This window comes from Oncorhynchus keta, chromosome 13 (genome assembly GCF_023373465.1).
Source record: "Oncorhynchus keta strain PuntledgeMale-10-30-2019 chromosome 13, Oket_V2, whole genome shotgun sequence".
In the NCBI taxonomy this organism is placed as follows: Eukaryota; Metazoa; Chordata; class Actinopteri; order Salmoniformes; family Salmonidae; genus Oncorhynchus; species Oncorhynchus keta.
The window spans coordinates 44,061,367-44,081,464 of record NC_068433.1 but is presented as its reverse complement, the minus strand read 5'-3'; the positions used below and the strand labels follow the sequence as shown (position 1 = coordinate 44,081,464).

Below are 20,098 nucleotides of genomic sequence, written 5' to 3'. Positions count from 1 at the left end.
CAGTTTCGCTCGAATGCTGCCATCAATCCACGGTTTCTGGTTGGGGAATGTTTCAATAAACGCTGTGGGTACAATATCACCGATGCACTTGCTAATAAACCCGCTCACCGAATCAGCGTATGCATCAATGTTGTTGTATGACGCAATGTGGAACCTTTCCCAGTCCACGTGTTTGAAGCAATCTTGAAGTGTTGGTCAGATTGGTCAGACCAGCGTTGAACAGACTTGAGCGAGGGAGCTTCCTGTTTAAGTTTCTGTCTATAGGCAGGGAGAAACAAAATGGAGTCGTGGTCAGCTTTTCCAAAAGGAGGGCGGGGGAGGGCCTTATATGCGCTGCGGAAGTTAGAATAACAATGATCCAGGGTTTTATCAGCCCTAGCTGCACAATCGATATGCTGATAGATTTTAGGGAGTCTTGTTTTCAGATTAGTCTTGTTAAAATCTGCTTGTTTGTTTATCTGTCGGCCCAGTTGCCTAGTCAACGCCATTTTACCTGCTGTTTGTTGTGCTAGCTGATTAGCCTCGCCTACTGTTTTTAGCTAGCTTTCCCAATTCAACACCTGTGATTACTGTATGCCTCGCTGTATGTCTCTCCCAAATGTCAATATGCCTTGTATACTGTTGTTCAGGTTAGTTATCATTGTTTTAGTTCACAATGGAGCCCCTAGATCCACTCTGCATACCCCTGTTACCTCCTTTGTCCCACCCCCACACATGCGGTGACCTCACCCATTACAACCAGCATGTCCAGAGATGCAACCTCTCTCATCATCACCCAGTGCCTGGGCTTACCTCCGCTGTACCCGCACCCCACCATACCCCTGTCTGCGCATTATGCCCTGAATATATTCTACCATGCCCAGAAACCTGCTCCTCTTATCCTCTGCCCCCAACGCTCTAGGCGACCAGTTTTGATAGCCTTTAGCCGCACCCTCATACTACTCCTTCTCTGTTCCGCGGGTGATGTGGAGGTAAACCCAGGCCCTGCATGCCCCCAGGTACCCTCATTTGTTGACTTCTGTGATCGAAAAAGTCTTGGTTTTATGCATGTCAACATCAGAAGCCTCCTCCCTAAGTTTGTTTTACTCACTGCTTTAGCACACTCTGCTAACCCTGATGTCCTTGCCGTGTTTGAATCCTGGCTCAGGAAGGCCACCAAAAATTCAGAGATTTCCATACCCAACTATAACATCTTCCGTCAAGATAGAACTGCCAAAGGGGGCGGAGTCGCAGTCTACTGCAGAGATAGCCTGCAAAGTAATGTCATACTTTCCAGGTCCATACCCAAACAGTTTGAACTACTAATTTTGAAAATTACTCTCTCCAGAAACAAGTCTATCACTGTTGCCGCCTGCTACCGACCCCCGTCAGCTCCCAGCTGCGCCCTGGACACCATTTGTGAATTGATCGCCCCCCATCTAGCTTCAGAGTTTGTTCTGTTAGGTGACCTAAACTGGGATATGCTTAACACCCCGGCAGTCCTACAATCTAAGCTAGATGCCCTCAATCTCACTCAAATCATCAAGGAACCCACCAGATACAACCCTAACTCTATAAACAAGGGCACCCTCATAGACGTCATCCTGACCAACTGGCCCTCCAAATATACCTCCGCTGTCTTCAACCAGGATCTCAGCGATCACTGCCTCATCGCCTGTATCCGCCACGGAGCCGCAGTCAAACGACCACCCCTCATCACTGTCAAACGCTCCCTAAAACACTTCTGTGAGCAGGCCTTTCTAATCGACCTGGCCCGTGTATCCTGGAAGGACATTGACCTCATCCCGTCAGTTGAGGATGCCTGGTCATTCTTTAAAAGTAACTTCCTCACCATTTTAGATAAGCATGCTCCGTTCAAAAAATGCAGAACCAAGAACAGATACAGCCCTTGGTTCACTCCAGACCTGACTGCCCTCGACCAGCACAAAAACATCCTGTGGCGGACTGCAATAGCATCGAATAGCCCCGTGATATGCAACTGTTCAGGAAGTCAGGAACCAATACACGCAGTCAGTCAGGAAAGCTAAGGCCAGCTTCTTCAGGCAGAAGTTTGCATCCTGTAGCTCCAACTCCAAAAGTTCTGGGACACTGTGAAGTCCATGGAGAACAAGAGCACCTCCTCCCAGCTGCCCACTGCACTGAGGCTAGGAAACACGGTCTCCACCGATAAATCCATGATTATCGAAAACTTCAATAAGCACTTCTCAACGGCTGGCCATGCCTTCCGCCTGGCTACTCCAACCTCGGCCAACAGCTCCGCCCCCCGTAGTTCCTCACCCAAGCCTCTCCAGGTTCTCCTTTACCCAAATCCAGATAGCAGATGTTCTGAAAGAGCTGCAAAACCTGGACCCGTACAAATCAGCTGAGCTTGACAATCTGGACCCGCTATTTCTGAAACTATCTGCCGCCATTGTCGCAACCCCTATTACCAGCCTGTTCAACCTCTCTTTCATATCGTCTGAGATCCCCAAGGATTGGAAAGCTGCCGCAGTCATCCCCCTCTTCAAAGGGGGAGACACCCTGGACCCAAACTGCTATAGACCTATATCCATCCTGCCCTGCCTATCTAAGGTCTTCGAAAGCCAAGTCAACAAACAGGTCACTGACCATCTCGAATCCCACCGTACCTTCTCCGCTGTGCAATCTGGTTTCCGAGCCGGTCACGGGTGCACCTCAGCCACACTCAAGGTACTAAATGATATCATAACCGCCATCGATAAAAGACAGTACTGTGCAGCCGTCTTCATCGACCTCGCCAAGGCTTTCGACTCTGTCAATCACCAAATTCTTATCGGCAGACTCAACAGCCTCGGTTTTTCGGATGACTGCCTTGCCTGGTTCACCAATTACTTTGCAGACAGAGTTCAGTGTGTCAAATCAGAGGGCATGCTGTCCGGTCCTCTGGCAGTCTCTATGGGGGTGCCACAGGGTTCAATTCTCGGGCCGACTCTTTTCTCTGTATATATCAATGATGTTGCTCTTGCTGCGGGCGATTCCCTGATCCACCTCTACGCAGACGACACCATTCTATATACTTTCGGCCCGTCATTGGACACTGTGCTATCCAACCTCCAAACGAGCTTCAATGCCATACAGCACTCCTTCCGTGGCCTCCAACTGCTCTTAAACGCGAGTAAAACCAAATGCATGCTTTTCAACCGATCGCTGCCTGCACCCGCATGCCCGACTAGCATCACCACCCTGGATGGTTCCAACCTTGAATACGTGGACATCTATAAGTACCTAGGTGTATGGCTAGACTGCAAACTCTCCTTCCAGACTCACATCAAACATCTCCAATCAAAAATCAAATCCAGAGTCGGCTTTCTATTCCGCAACAAAGCCTCCTTCACTCACGCTGCCAAGCTTACCCTAGTAAAACTGACTATCCTACCGATCCTCGACTTCGGCGATGTCATCTACAAAATGGCTGCCAACACTCTACTCAGCAAACTGGATGCAGTCTATCACAGTGCCATCCGTTTTGTCACTAAAGCACCTTATACCACCCACCACTGCGACTTGTATGCTCTAGTCGGCTGGCCCTCACTACATATTCGTCGCCAGACCCACTGGCTCCAGGTCATCTACAAGTCCATGCTAGGTAAAGCTCCGCCTTATCTCAGTTCACTGGTCACGATGGCAACACCCATCCGTAGCACGCGCTCCAGCAGGTGTATCTCACTGATCATCCCTAAAGCCAACACCTCATTTGGCCGCCTTTCGTTCCAGTACTCTGCTGCCTGTGACTGGAACGAATTGCAAAAATCGCTGAAGTTGGAGACTTTTATCTCCCTCTCCAACTTCAAACATCAGCTATCCGAGCAGCTAACCGATCGCTGCAGCTGTACATAGTCTATAGGTAAATAGCTCACCCTTTTTCACCTACCTCATTCCCATACTGTTTTTATACTGTTTTTATTTATTTACTTTTCTGCTCTTTTGCACACCAATATCTCTACCTGTACATGCCCATCTGATCATTTATCACTCCAGTGTTAATCTGCAAAATTGTATTATTCGCCTACCTCCTCATGCCTTTTGCACACATTGTATATAGACTGCCCATTTTTTTCTACTGTGTTATTGACTTGCTAATTGTTTACTCCATGTGTAACTCTGTGTTGTCTGTTCACACTGCTATGCTTTATCTTGGCCAGGTCGCAGTTGCAAATGAGAACTTGTTCTCAACTAGCCTACCTGGTTAAATAAAGGTGAAAAAAAAAAAAAAAAAAAAAAAAAATCCCCAGCAACAATTACTGCAGCCTCGGGATATGTGGTTTCCAGTGTACATAGAGTCAAATGAAGTTCGTTCATGGCCATCGATGTGTCTGCTTGGGGGGGGAATATATGCAGCTGTGATTATTATCTAAGAGAATTCTCTTGGTAGATAATGTGGTCAGCATTTGATTGTGAGGAATTCTAAGTCAGGTGAACAGAAGGACTTGAGTTCCTGTATGCTGTTATGATCACACCATCCTCAGTCGATGTGGGGGTGTTGTCAGAAGGGCTATCAGGGAGGCTGACAGGGGGGGCTCAGGGGGGATGAGATCCGCTGGGCTTGGGGTTCTTCATTTGTCTGTTCTGCTGTGATGTTGACACTATGGTCAGGGTCTGGTGTGAACTGTTCTGCTGTGGTATCGAGACTTTTGTCAGGAGCTGAGGTGGGCTGTTCTGCCGGCTTCTCTGCGGGGGTGGCCACCTCACTAGTGGGTTGTTCTCTGTCACATGCCTTCCCCTTCAACCACTCTTCCAGTAGTCTGATCCTCTCCACTAGCCCTCTGTTCTTCTCCAGCTCTTACTTTTTATATTGTTGAAGTTGTCTCACCACAGTCCAGAGTGCAGATATGTCTCTCTCCACCTCCAGCTCTCCGGGTCTGGTTAAGGGGGTGTTGTTGTTCTGGACTGTTGTCTGGGTCTGTGCTGACTGGAGTGTAATCACCTGTTGTTCCAGCTCCACCTGCCTTACCTCCAGCTGGATAAATGTATCCTTCATTTCAATGAGAGAGTAGTACTATGTGCTGGGAGGTTGACTTTCTGCTTGGGCTTGCTTGTCTGTAGGGTTATATAATGAAGATGTCTAGTCTGACCCGCTCGGGGTGGGGGTAGCTTTCTCAAGGGATAGCTTCTCCTGCTGGGCTAATTCTTTGATTCGGTGAAAGTCCAGCTGAAACTGTTTGGGGTTGCCCTGTACCAATACTGTTCCACTTATAGAGATTTATATAACCCTTAACAGAGGGGTCGTGTGCTAATATATCACTGTGCCATGCCAAGGGGTGGTTTGTGTGGAAGATGATGTTGCTGATGTTCCCATTTTTATAATAGTCAGCAAAACGTGTCTCTTGATATTCCATAAGGAGGTTTATTTTGTGATCTTTTCTTGCTGTATCATTCTTTACATACACAGGGAACTGTATTTTAATTACCTCTTAACAGCGGGAGTCAGCATCTAAAGCTTCTGAGTTTTGATTTGGAGTGAAGGTTATGTTGTAGAGGGTAGCATCCTGTATATGTTCCTGACAAAAACTCCAAGTTTATCTAACTCTAAATCTATCTTTTTTTAAAGAACATGCTTTAGAACATGCTTAAAAATATAGGAGCTCATCTATCTCTCTCTCTCTCTAATATTTGTTTTATTTTTCCTTACATCTCCCCCTTCCCCCCTCTCTTTCTTTCTCTATATCACTTCCATCTCTTATCTTCACTTGTTCTAAGTCTCTCATTGTCCTGCTCTCTCCTTCCCCTTCTCCCTCTGCTCTCTCCTTCCCCTTCTCCCTCTGCTCTCTCCTTCCCCTTCTCCCTCTGCTCTCTCCTCCCCCTTCTCCCTCTGCTCTCTCCTTCCCCTTCTCCCTCTGCTTTCTCCTTCCCCTTCTCCCTCTGCTCTCTCCTTCCCCTTCTCCCTCTGCTTTCTCCTCACCCCTCTCCCTCTGCTCTCTCCTTCCCCTTCTCCCTCTGCTTTCTCCTTCCCCTTCTCCCTCTGCTTTCTCCTTCCCCTTCTCCCTCTGCTCTCTCCTTCCCCTTCTCCCTCTGCTCTCTCCTTCCCCTTCTCCCTCTGCTTTCTCCTCACCCCTCTCCCTCTGCTCTCTCCTTCCCCTTCTCCCTCTGCTTTCTCCTCACCCCTCTCCCTCTGCTCTCTCTTTTCTCTTCTCCCTTTCTCCTTTCCCCCTTTCTCTCTACTCAAACCTCACTCCTGTAGCTCACTCTAGCTCCACGTAGGGGAACTTTCTTTCTCAATAAAACATTCAACTACTCCAACGTGATTTCCTGGTGGCATTTCTGGCTTTTCTATTCCCCCTCTCCACCCCCCTCTTTCCACTGCGATCATAAGGAAAACACATTGTGATGTTGGACAATACAATTATCCTTTCATTGCTGCTTTTGATTCCACTGCCCTGGTTTTCTCGGTCTTTTCACATCAACTTTACAGGTTCTATGTCTATTTCATGTCTTTCTTTGAAGTACGTTCTTTATCCTCGGGTTAGTAGTTTTTAATACAATATTTATTATAACGTTATTAAATCATGCTCTGATTGTATGTTAGGAGAAACAGGAAGTGATAACCTTTGACTCCTGTGTGTGCTGCGCCTCTTCCTGTCCCCTCTTCTTATTAAATCAGGCTTTGATTGTGTACCGAGAGGAAGAGGAAGAGAGAGGCCCAACTCGGTGGAAAATCTATCTCCCTCCAGCAGGAGGCGTTTTGTTGTTGTTTCGCCCACCTATCAAGGAGTTTTTGTATGGAGGTCAATGAGAGTGTAAAAAACAAACACATTTATGGATTATTTGCTACATTAGGTTTGTCTGATCAAATAGCAGTTTTGTAATTCTTAGGAATACCATCAGGAGCTCGACACGACGCCGTGCCGCTTTGTGGACAACGACTCACATTGTTAGAGACATGTATCTTATATCTTGTGAGTATATCCATAGAGAAACAGGAAGTGATGATAACCTTTGACCCTGTGCACTGTCTATTGTCTTCTCCCTCTCTGTAGGTGATAGCCCCTGAGGAAATAGTGGATCCCAATGTGGACGAGCACTCGGTGATGACCTACCTGTCCCAGTTTCCCAAGTCCAAGCTGAAGCCTGGTGCCCCGCTGCGCTCCAAGACTCTGCACCCCAAGAAGGCCAAGGCCTATGGACCAGGTGAGAGAGAGAGACTGGGAATGTAATGACTTCCTTCCTTCAAAGACTTCTTTATCTTCTTTATCTATAAATAAACTATCTGGGTTCCCGACAGGACTGACCTCTATAATGTATAAACAACTGTTGGAAAGCTCATGGGGCAGCAGGGTAGCCTAGTGGTTAGAGCGTTGGACTAGTAACTGGAAGGTTGCAAGTTCAAACCCCTGAGCTGACAAGGTACAAATCTGTCGTTCTGCCCCTGAACAGGCAGTTAACCTGCTGTTCCTAGGCCGTTATTGAAAATAAGAATTTGTTCTTAACTGACTTGCCTAGTTAAATAAATGTAAAATTTAAAATAAAAAAATGTTCTGACCTAGCCATTAAAAAATATGGTCCACAGATGTAATTGAATCTGAACAACCCTTTAACTGGAACAGAATATGGAAAAATATGACCTTGGCATCCCATAATCCGAATCGTCAATTAACACATTTTAAGTTTATTCACGGACTGTGTTTAACAACAGGGAAATATTTTATGATGAAATGGGCCCCAACTCCCAACTGCTCACTGTGTCCCTTAAATCAGGTAGACACATTCCTCCATATGATGTGGGAGTGATCTACAGTTAAATGCTTTTGGGCAAAGTTACAAAACAAACGTAGAAGTGCATGAATGTAAATATTCAATGCTTTGCATCTATTATGTTACTTAACGATGATAGCTCCTTGAATCTCTCAATCAATCAGAGATGATTACTGCTGGCAGGCAGCACTACCGCAAAAAAAAAGATGTTGGCTCTTAGATGGTAATCACCTCACTCTTTCCTAATCGCAAGTGGATACAGTTGTTATTGACAGCATGAATGGTGCTAGTCAATGAACAACATTGCTCAACATTGACATTATCCCACCACTGGTTAGCCACTATTGGCTTAAAAAGCCAAACCTAACACTATCTGCCAATTAATTTCCAGCAATATTGCACCTGTCTGTCTGTGTGGTGCACATGTTTTGTGTCTATCTCTCCGTGTGTAGCCAGTTGATGTGGTAACCGTCTTGTGGTTTGACAGAAATACTTTCCCCAAAACCTTCTCAATTAAATGTTAACTACAAAGTATGCTTACCTGGCAGAAGTATATCACGAGTAAGTATATCATTTGTATCTATTATTTGTTATTTGAAAACTTTTCCATTAAAATGATTTAAATTACATTGGCTTGTGAAAGTATTCACCCCCTTGGCATGTTTCCTATTTTGTTGCCTTACAACCTGGAATTAAAATAGATTTTTTGGGGGGTTGTATCATTTGATTTACACAACATGCCTACTACTTTGAAGATGCAAACTATTTTTTATTGTGAAACAAACAAGAAATAAGACAAAAAAACAGAAAACTTGAGTGTGCATAACTATTCACCCCCCCAAAGTCAATACTTTGTAGAGGCACCTTTTGCAGCAATTACACATGCAAGTCTCTTGGGGTATGTCTCTATAAGCTTGGGCACATTTAGCCACTGGGATTTTATGCCCATTCTTCAAGGCACAACTGCTCCAGCTCCAGTCATACCACAGATTCTCAATTGGATTGAGGTCTGGGCTTTGACTAGGCCATTCCAAGATATTTAAATGTTTCCCCTTAAACCACTCAAGTGATAATTAGGGTCATTGTCCTGCTGGAAGGTGAACCTTCGTCCCAGCCTCAAATCTCTGGAAGACTGAAACTGGTTTCCCTTAAGAATTTCCCTGTATTTAACGCCATCCATCCCTTAAATTCTGACCAGTTTCCCTGCTGAGGAAAAACATCCCCACAGCATGATGCTGCCACCACCATGCTTCACTGTGGGTTTGGTAATCTCGGGGGGTGATGAGAGGTGTTGGGTTTGAGCCAGACATAGCATTTTCCTTTATGGCCAAAAAGCTAAATTTTAGTCTCATCTGACCAGAGTACCTTGTTCCATGTTTTTGTAGAGTCTCCCACATGCCTTTTGGTGTACACCAAATGTATTTGCTTATTTTTTTCTTTAATAAGCAATGGCTTTTTTTCTGGCCAGTCTTCTGTAAAGCCCAGCTCTGTGGAGTGTATGGCTTAAATTGGTCCCATGGACAGATACTCCAATCTCCGCTCTGGAGCTTTGCAGCTCCTTGAGGTCTCTTTGTTGCCTCTCTGATTAATTCCCTCCTTGCCTGGTCTGTGGGCTTTGTGGGAGGCCCTCTCTTGGCAGGTTTGTTGTGGTGCCATATTCTTTCCATTTGAAAAAAAAATGGATTTAATGGTGCTCTGTGGGATGTTCAAAGTTTCTGATATTTTTTTATATCCCAACCAAATCAAATCAAATGTATTTATATAGCCCTTTGTACATCAGCTGATATCTCAAAGTGCTGTACAGAAACCCAGCCTAAAACCCCAAACAACAAGCAATGCAGGTGTAGAAGCACAGTGGCTTGGAAAAACTCACTAGAAAGGCCAAAACCTAGGAAGAAACCTAGAGAGGAACCAGGCTATGAGGGGTGGCCAAACCTCTTCTGGCTGTGCCGGGTGGAGATTATAACAGAGCATGGCCAAGATGTTCAAATGTTCATAAATGACCAGCATGGTCAAATAATAATAATCACAGTAGTTGTAGAGGGTGCAGCAAGTCAGCACCTCAGGAGTAAATGTCAGTTGGCTTTTCATAGCCAACCATTAAGAGTATCTCTACCACTCCTGCTGTCTCTAGAGAGCTGAAAACAGCAAGTCTGGGACAGGTAGCACGTCCAGGGGAACAGGTCAGGATTCCATAGCCGCAGGCAGAACAGTTGAAACTGGAGCAGCAGCACGGCCAGGTGGACTGGGGACAGCAAGGAGTCATCATGCCAGGTAGTCCTGAGGCATGGTCCCAGGGCTCAGGTCCTCCGAGAGAAAGAGAGAAAGAGAGAATTAAAGAGAGCATACTTAAATTCACACAGGACACCGGATAAGACAGGAGAAGTACTCCAGATATAACAAACTGACCCTAGCCCCCCGACACATAAACTACTGCAGCATAAACCCTACTCAGTACTTCTCCACAACTTTGTCCCTGACCTGTTTGGAGAGCTCCTTGGTCTTGCTTGGTGGTGCCCCTTGCTTAGTGGTGTTGCAGACTCTGGGGCCTTTCAGAACAGGTGTATATATACTGAGATCATGTGACAGATCATGTGACACTTAGATTGCACTTTATTTATCTAATTATATCACTTCTGAAGGTAATTGGTTCCACCAGATCTTATTTAGGGGCTTCATAGCAAAGGGGGTGAATACATATGCACACACCACTTTTCCATTGTTTATTTCTTCAAATTTTTTTAAACAATTTTTTTTCATTTCACTTCACCAATTTGGACTATGTTGTGTATGTCCATTATATGAAATCCAAATAAAAATCAATTTAAATAACAGGTTGTAATGCAAAAAAAAATTGGAAAAAGGCCAAGGGGGTGAATACTTTTGCAAGACACTGTATATATTATTGAAAATAATATATGGGGGATTGTAAATGATGCAGACAATTACAATGATACAAGCCACAATCTATTTGCAATATTAAAGCTGATCCGCCTTCTAAAGAATACAAAAACAATAATAACTATAACTTTGCCATGAAATGAGCAGCAGCGGTACAGAACCATCGCTAGACCGGCACATTAGACGGCACATTCCTCACTCGCTAAATGCACAATTAAAGAGCCAGATGCACAATTAAAGGGGAATTACACTCACTTTTAGTTTTCTTGCAGACCTCCAAAAAAATGATCTTCTAATGTAATTTAACCATATATATTGACTCAGAACATCCAATTTAGTTGTTTCTCTATGAACATTTGTAATTTTGAGAGTGAAAAACTATCTAAAACAAGGAAAAATAAAACTGAGAAAACAATCTGGGGAAAAATCACAGATTTGATAGGGACCCCTTCCAGTTGTTAATTAACCATTATTTTACCAGGTATATTGACAGAAAACATAGTGCTCTTCTTCCTGTTGTACACTAAGGACCCGGGGTTGGATGGAGGCATGTTGGCTGGGTGGGGTTGGAGGAATGGGATGGGAGGTTGGGGGTGGAGGCCCACTTGTTTTTCTTTTCTTATCCTGTTTATACTGAATGTATTATTACTTACTTAAACTCTGTATGTATTTTTCTTCTTTTGAGTGACAGCCTTTTATAAACATAGAATTGGAAATGGAGAATGCACCGCCCCAACCAAAAAATAACAAAACAAATTAAATGTCGGTAAAAAACAGACTTCCTTAACAATCTGCATCTTCTAAAGTCTCAATAGCCCAAAGGCTTTCTGGTTTATTCTGTGTATTAGGTGCAAGAATTATTGTTGCAAAGGAAGGTGTTTTATCCTGTTTACACCTGTCAGCACAGAATAAGTGACAGAGGGCTCTCACATCTAGTTCTCTACTCCTGCTTACTGTCTCCATCCTTTTCCCCGTCAGGTATTGCGCCCAGAGGAAACATGGTGCTGAAGCCGGCTGAGTTCATCGTGGAGACAGTGGAGGCGGGGCTAGGGGAGGTGCTGGTCTATGTGGAGGACCCAGAGGGACACACAGAGGAGGTGGGGCACTCTCACTCACATTAACCCTTAACTCCTCAATCCCTTACTCCTCCATCCTGAAGATGCTGTTCATTTGACCACACAGTTCCTCACATTCAGTTTCTATCTCTCCCCTTTCTCCGGTTCCGGCCCTCTCTTTCTGTTCCAGGCCAGAGTGATCCCCAACAATGACAAGAACAGGACGTACTCTGTCATCTACCTGCCCAAAGTGGAGGGCCTTCACAAGGTAACATACTTACAGTACCCGTATATATATATATATATATATATATATACTGGAAAATATTTTAAATCTCAGTTTATAAAAGTCAGTAGTATAGGATTTCCTCCAGCTGTCTAACAGGGGTCTATCCATGTTCCTCTCCCCAGGTGAAGGTGCTTTTCGCTGGGCAGGACATAGACAGGAGTCCCTTCATGGTGAGTGTGTCCAAAGCCATGGGAGACCCCAACAAGGTGCAGGCCAGAGGACCAGGACTGGAGCCCGTAGGCAACGTGGCTAACAAGCCTACCTACTTCGACATCTACACAGCAGGTAACACACACATACACATCTGGGGAGGACCATGTTCATGGTATGGAAGTAGATCATCTATCTACCTTTCCTATTGAAATCCCCTAGTTTCGTCAATAGGGTCGTAAGTAAATATAAGGATCTTTTAGAATGATCATTAGCTTTGCAATATTAGCTGATATTTATTCCTTTAATCATGATGACAAAGTACATGTATGTATTTGTTCTCTCTAATGACCCCCAGTGTTACGTCCTTTTCTGTCCCCTGAACACACAGTAGGAGGTGTTAGTTCATCTCTTTTTGTCCCCAGGTGCTGGTGCTGGAGACGTGGGTGTAATCATCGTGGACTCCCAGGGCAGAAGAGACACCGTGGAGATCATTCTGGAAAACAAGGGGGACAGTATTTTCCGTTGCACCTATTGCCCTATCCTGGAGGGGTCTCATGTTATCTATGTGACGTTTGCTGGGCAGCAGATACCCAGAAGCCCTTTCACCGTCCACATCTCAGAGGGTAACACACACACACACATGCCTGTGTGCGCGCGCGCACACACACACACACACACACACACACACACACACACACACACACACACACACACACACACACACACACACACACACACACACACACACACACACACACACACACACACACAGATTTTGTTGATTGTACTGACTTTTTACATCCACCATGTGACTTCCTCCCTCTTGTTCTAATCTGAGTAATATTGAGTATTAATGTCTAGACTGACCTCACTACTAGACATTTGATCTCCATAACAGACAGTGACATCCTGCCATAACAGACAGGCCACCGGCATGGTATTTTGGGTTCTTCTGAAAATGGTTGAGTTAGGGTTGGTGAACTCTTGGTTTGTGGGAGGACTCTGGATGGGTTCTGAGTGTCAGGGAGGCAGGGTTCTAAGCTGTGGATTCTGGTCATTCTCCAGAGTGATCCTGTCCTGTTCCTGCGTGTGTGTCATGTCGTTGTTGTTCCTCCATGCAGCTCCACCGAGCTCCCTGCCCCCCGGCTCTCCGGTGCAGATAGTGCCCCAGTCCATACGCACCCCACCCACAGACAAGGCCAAGAGAGTGCCCCCCCCAACACCGCCCAAACCCAGGCGACCAAGTTAGTACAGGCCTGCCCATGGAGGAGAGACTGGAGCCTGCCTGCGCTAGCCTTGTCAAAACTATACCACCAACCCCCTTGACGCACCGCACCAGGGGGTCCCCAGCTTGATGGCATGTGCTGGCGCTTAGCCCTCTGTGGCTTCACCCCCCTCATCCCAGGCAGCTTCCAAAGAGCGAGAATGAGAGGGAATGAGTGTGTAACTGAAAGAAGAAATGAAAGGATGAGAGAGAGAGAGAGAGAGAGAGAGAGAGAGAGAGAGAGAGAGAGAGAGAGAGAGAGAGAGAGAGAGAGAGAGAGAGAGAGAGAGAGAGAGAGAGAGAGAGAGAGAGAGAGAGAGAGAGAGAGAGAGAGAGAGAGAGAGAGAGAGAGAGAGAGAATGCAAGAATGAAAGAAAATGGAGAGAGTGAATGGGATTAAGAAATGCAGTTCCTCCTCATTTTAACAACAGTGGCAGCATTATCCATTCATGTGATTGGCTGGTTTTGGACGGTCACCTTTACAGACGCTCGGCAGGTCTTCGAAACACAGAGGTCACACACTTACAGTACATCACCTGCTTCATAAATAGAAGTACATTACAATTGGTCTTCCAACATTGTCTTATTGCAATAATATTTGGCTACTGCATATCAAAAAAGTTATCAAATAATCCCACACACGTTCATTTTATCCAGTTTGTAGCTTACTTTTTTTATCCTGTAACACATGTGATTTGATTTCTTTCATGTGTGACGTTAAATTGACTTTAGAACAGAACTAACGAGTAACAACACCCACGAATTAACAAAAATAGATTTTTTAACAAAACAACAGCACCCTAGTGTACCATAACACCGTTTTTTAATGATAGATTCCCAATTAACCCAGAAACAAACAATCTTGTTCAAGTCAAACGGAAATCGATGGTCTTAACCTTTGACTTTTGTTTCATTTGACGAGAGCGAAAGTCAGCGTGACCGTCCAGACGTCTTACATACCTCATTACACTGTCTGCTCATCATCCTCATCTTCATCCCCCCAGACCAAAGCAAACTCTCTGTGTTGTCAGCCATTTACAATTTAATATTTTCTGACTAACACTGAACATGCAAATGCTCCTCCATTTTTAGCTTCACTTTTACCTGACATTTGTTATTAACAGAACATTGTTTGTCTTCATAACCCATTCTAATAACAGCCTCTCTATAAAGAGGTTTTCCATAAATCTATTTGAGTTTTTATTCAGTTATTTTATTTTCCTTGTTTTTCTTTTGGTCATTTATTAAATTTAACGGTCTAAAATGATGATGAATTGGGAGAGTTAGCTGGTTATTTCTTCCTAATTTGATAAAAATGCTGTCATGTTTTCTGTGGCCGAGGCATTTTGAAAGCCTGCAGAGTCATAAGTCAAGATGTTAGCATAGTTATGCTAGCTATATTTCTTTGGAATGTTTTGCCATCTAATTAGAGTGTAACGTCATTGTATTCAAGCGCACAGAGATTATTCCAGAAAGCTTTCAACGTGTCTTTTTGTTTTCATTCAAGCCAATTCAATCCATTCAAGCCAATTCAATCCATTCAGGCCCAGTGTGTTACAGTAACCCGCCTTTGTTCTCTGTCTAGCTGTTCTGCAGGTTTATAACTTCTGTTCAATGTCCATCTCTCCTGTTGCTTCTTCCCTGGTAGCCCATGCAGACTGTGCTTCATGCACCACCATTCAACCGACTAACTAACAGCCAACCTCTGCCGCAGCCTGTGTGTGTGTGAGTGTGTATCTTGTTATCTTCTTGTCTAACCGAGTTACCCCCTCGGTGGTCCCACAGCCAGCAACCCCAACGTGTGCCGGGCCTCAGGGAGAGGTCTGCAGCCTAAGGGGGTGAGGGTGAAAGAGGTGGCCGACTTCAAGGTCTACACCAAGGGAGCCGGCAGCGGAGAGCTCAAGGTCACCGTCAAGGGGCCAAGTGAGTGTGTGGATATGAGTGTAATCTTTCATGTTGTTTATGACTTGTCACCACATTCATTTGTTGGTTTCATAAGGGTATAAATACTCACCATGAAATGTAATGGTTTACAATGGTCTAGTTGTGTGACTAGCCGTTGACCTCTGAGCTGCTGTGTGTGTGACCTGTTTGTGACTCCCTCAGAGGGACTAGAGGAGCCTGTGAAGGTGCGTGACGCGGGAGAAGGGGTGTATGAGTGTGACTACTACCCCATCATGACTGGCAAATATACCATCACCATCACCTGGGGCGGACAGACCATCCCACGCAGGTGAAACTCTATCCTCCCCCCTGTTCTGCTGTGGACACAACCACATGAAAGCTATAAAGGCAGTGGGCTGAACCATTAAGGGATTTCCAATTGTTGAAATAACTTAAACGAGCCGAAATGACCTGTAATGAGTCATGTTATGAAGCTTACATTCCTGCATTCCTTGGAGGTTAATAGCTGGGGGGAGGGGGGGTGGAACTGGAAATATCACTGTCCAACATCAATTACGTACATTTCACTGACATTACAGTCAATGGGGCTGACTAGACCACCCCTGACTGTACAGTATGTGTGTCTATGTATGTCTGTGTCTGCATTAACATGTATGTGTGCGTGTGTGTATTCCCTGCAGCCCGTTCGAGGTGGTGGTGATTGAGGACGTGGGGCCCCAGAAGGTGAGGGCGTGGGGGCCGGGCCTGGAGACAGGCATGGTGGGGAAGTCAGCTGACTTTGTGGTGGAGGCCATCGGCACAGAGGTGGGAACTCTGGGTAAGTCTGACAGACGGCTGTTAGAAGAGAAAGACCCAGGATAACGCTGCAGAATGCTGTCTCATTAATATATTGGCCAGAGGGGATGGACTCTTTTCCACTGAAATTCTGACATGACTGTCAGGCAACGTACACAGATTCCATTTCACACACACACACACACACACACACACACACACACACACACACACACACACACACACACACACACACACACACACACACACACACACACACACACAACACACACACACACACACACACAGGAGGTTGTCTGTGATTGTTAGCAGTTGGAGGGATTAAAGCCCACATTTTGGGGGTCACTTATCACGGAAACCAGCACAAGGCCTGAGGGCTTCCTGTTCCTGTCACATGATCAGTCTGACCTGCCAGCTGTGGGAAAAGGTCATGACCCCTGACGATTCACCTCATCACAGTTATTATATGAATTAGGATGAACTTACTCTTATTTCTCTTCTACCTCCATCAGAAGCGACAACAAAACCAACCTGCCAATATCTCTTAGTCTGTTGCCATCTATGCCTGTTTGTCTCTTTGCTGCCAGTGTATCGGTGTCTGTGTGCGTTTCTGTGTGTGTTTCTATGTGTGTGTAAGCTTATATCTCTACCCACCTCTATATAATGTGTACCTATATCTCCCTCCCTGTCCCTGTTCATCCCCAGGTTTCTCCATCGAGGGCCCGTCACAGGCTAAGATAGAGTGTGATGATAAGGGCGACGGGTCATGTGACGTACGTTACTGGCCCACGGAGCCTGGCGACTACGCTGTTCACGTCATCTGTGACGACGAGGACATCAAGGACAGCCCCTTTATGGCCCACATCCTCCTCACAGCCAATGACGTGTTCCCTGAGAAGGTTAGACCCCACCCCTTCATATTTACCATACCAGCTTGCCAGCCTTAAGAACGAGAATATTAAAGTGACGTAACAGTAAGAGAATGGTAACATACTGTAATAGGGACGTAATAATGACATAAAGGCTACGTAAAGATGACATAACAGCATTATGAATACCCTCTCCTTGCAGGTGAAGAGCTATGGCCCAGGTCTGGAACCTATTGGCTGCATTGTCAACAAACCAGCAGAGTTCACCATTGATACAAGTAGAGCTGGCAGGGGCCAGCTGAAGATATACGCCCAGGATGCAGAGGGCTTCCCCATAGACATCCAGATCACAGAGAACGGAGACAGCACCTTCCTCTGTGTCTACATTCCCACCAAGCCCATCAAACACACCATCATTATCACCTGGGGAGAGGTCAACGTCCCCAACAGTCCCTTCAGGGTAAGGCTGACCACCCATCTAACAGACTGTAGACAAATACCTGTTAGGTCAGTGCTTTCCAACCCTGTTCCTGGAGAGCTACCCTCTTGTAGATTTTCATTCCAACCCCAGTGGTAACTAACCTGATTCAGCTTATCAACCAGCTAATTATTATAATCAGGTGCGCTAGATTAGGGTTGGAGTGAAATCCTACAGGACGGTATCTCTCCAGGAACAGGGTTGAAGAGCCCTGTGGTAGATACACATACAGTACATACATCACTTACTGCGTTCTATATAGCATATTCAGACTCTAGAGTGCATTTGCAAAGATAGTATACAGCTTTTTTACAATGTTCTGGTACTAGTAATGTATGTTCATTGCTGTGTGTGTGTGTGTGTGTGTGTGTGTGTGTGTGTGTGTGTGTGTGTGTGTGTCAGGTGACCATCGGAGAGGGCAGCCACCCAGATAATGTGAAGGTGTACGGTCCAGGTGTGGAGAAGTCAGGTCTGAAGGCCAACGAGCCCACCTACTTCACTGTGGACTGCTGTGAGGCAGGACAAGGTGAGATGCAACAGAGAAATACAACACATAGAAGGGTCTTCACTACTCAACGTTGTAGCTGACCGTTTGGGTGTTGTTGAGTGAGTTCTAGCACTGATGAGTATTTTCTTGCCATCTGCCTTCTCAATGTTAAACAATCTTACTTGTTTTTTCCACTCCAATTCTTACCCCCTTCCTGAATTCCCTAATCCTGGACCCCTTCACTCCCATTCCCATTCCTCAGGGGATGTCAGTATCGGCATCAAGTGTGCTCCCGGCGTGGTGGGTCCGGCAGAGGCTGACATCGACTTTGACATCATCAAGAACGACAACGACACGTTCACAGTGAAGTACATGCCCCCCGGCCCCGGACGCTACACCATCATGGTGCTGTTCGCTGACCACGTGAGAGAAAGAGAAACTACGCCACCATTTTGAATTTTTAGCTTCATTATTATGAAACCAGACAATAACAATGACCCCACTTTGACCCCTGCCACAGGAAATACCCATCAGCCCTTTCAGAATCAAGGTGGACCCCTCTCATGACGCTAACAAGGTGAGGGCGGAGGGACCCGGACTCAACAAGACAGGTGAGACTTCTAGCAACCACGACAACAAGCCGCCGACATGACCAACAGATCAAAATCACATACAATAATGTAAACTATGATGCTATAATGACTATAGAGTGACAAAACAATGGACATCAATGTCCAATTCTGGTGTTTTATTTAATTCTATGCGAATGACTGTTAATACAACCGATTACTGGATCAGTTGTATTGATCATGAATGTCCCTCTGTGTGACAACGTCTAGGTGTGGAGGTAGGTAAGCCCACCCACTTCACCATCTACACCAAGGGAGCGGGCAAGGCCAAGCCTGAAGTGCACTTCACCGGAGCAGCCAAAGGGGACGCTGTCCGAGACTTTGAGATCATTGACAACCATGACTACTCCTACACCGTGCGCTACACTGCAGTGCAACAGGTATGTAACCATGACTACTCCTACACCGTGCGCTACACTGCAGTGCAACAGGTATGTAACCATGACTACTCCTACACCGTGCGCTACACTGCAGTGCAACAGGTATGTAACCATGACTACTCCTACACCGTGCGCTACACTGCAGTGCAACAGGTATGTAACCATGACTACTCCTGCACCGTGCGCTACACTGCAGTGCAACAGGTATGTAACCATGACTACTCCTACACCGTGCGCTACACTGCAGTGCAACAGGTATGTAACCATGACTACTCCTACACCGTGCGCTACACTGCAGTGCAACAGGTATGTAACCATGACTACTCCTACACCGTGCGCTACACTGCAGTGCAACAGGTATGTAACCATGACTACTCCTACACCGTGCGCTACACTGCAGTGCAACAGGTATGTAACCATGACTACTCCTACACCGTGCGCTACACTGCAGTGCAACAGGTATGTAACCATGACTACTCCTACACCGTGCGCTACACTGCAGTGCAACAGGTATGTAACCATGACTACTCCTACACCGTGCGCTACACTGCAGTGCAACAGGTATGAGTTCACATAAGGCCAAGATTCCTCACAATCTCGTTAAAATCTGTATTGTTTGAAGTATGAGTTATTTCCTGGCTCCTCTTTTTGGATGATGTGTTTTTTGGGGTTAAAATAGGGAGGAAGGCCTTGGTAAGAGGGTGATTGAAATGTTTAGGCTGCTGAAGTCTGTATACATATACTATCATTCAAGATTTTGGGGTCACTTAGAAATGTCCTTGTTTTTGAAAGAAAAGGTTTTCTAATGATAAATTAACCTTATAAATGACACACTTGGATTAGCTAACACAGTGTGCCATCGGAACACATGGTTGCTGATAATGGGCCTCTGTTAGCCTTCATATCTCAGAACAAGAATAGACTGATGAGTTTCAGAAGAAAGTTCTTTGTTTCTGACCATTTGGAGCCTGTAATCGAACCCACAAATGCTGATGCTCCAGGTACTCATATACATCTAGAAGTCTATGCTAGGTAAAACTCCACCTTATCTCAGTTCACTGGTCACGATAACAACACCCACCCGTAGCACATGTTCCAGCAGCTATTTTCCTCACCAACTTTAACAACATCAACTATCTGAGCAGCTAACCGATCGCTGCAGCTGTACATAGTCCATCTGTAAATA

The 20,098-nt window shown here is 45.5% G+C and overlaps 1 protein-coding gene across 14 annotated transcripts in view; it reads left to right on the top strand.

Annotated features, from left to right (window-relative positions):
• Nucleotides 1-20,098, top strand: part of LOC118374087 (filamin-C-like) — a 109,650-nt gene that overhangs the window by 59,099 nt on the left and 30,453 nt on the right. For 8 of the 14 annotated variants that reach the window (XM_052460235.1, XM_052460234.1, XM_052460232.1 and 5 more), the window contains exons 4-18: nucleotides 6,993-7,143; nucleotides 11,587-11,705; nucleotides 11,854-11,931; nucleotides 12,075-12,237; nucleotides 12,528-12,728; nucleotides 13,227-13,349; nucleotides 15,155-15,292; nucleotides 15,476-15,602; nucleotides 15,955-16,091; nucleotides 16,775-16,968; nucleotides 17,141-17,398; nucleotides 17,819-17,942; nucleotides 18,166-18,326; nucleotides 18,424-18,514; nucleotides 18,743-18,912. In XM_052460235.1, coding sequence (XP_052316195.1) covers nucleotides 6,993-7,143; nucleotides 11,587-11,705; nucleotides 11,854-11,931; nucleotides 12,075-12,237; nucleotides 12,528-12,728; nucleotides 13,227-13,349; nucleotides 15,155-15,292; nucleotides 15,476-15,602; nucleotides 15,955-16,091; nucleotides 16,775-16,968; nucleotides 17,141-17,398; nucleotides 17,819-17,942; nucleotides 18,166-18,326; nucleotides 18,424-18,514; nucleotides 18,743-18,912 — 2,235 coding nt within the window. The remainder of the gene's footprint in view (nucleotides 1-6,992; nucleotides 7,144-11,586; nucleotides 11,706-11,853; nucleotides 11,932-12,074; nucleotides 12,238-12,527; nucleotides 12,729-13,226; nucleotides 13,350-15,154; nucleotides 15,293-15,475; nucleotides 15,603-15,954; nucleotides 16,092-16,774; nucleotides 16,969-17,140; nucleotides 17,399-17,818; nucleotides 17,943-18,165; nucleotides 18,327-18,423; nucleotides 18,515-18,742; nucleotides 18,913-20,098) is intronic. The other 6 variants (XM_052460245.1, XM_052460241.1, XM_052460239.1 and 3 more) reach the window with 1 other exon arrangement.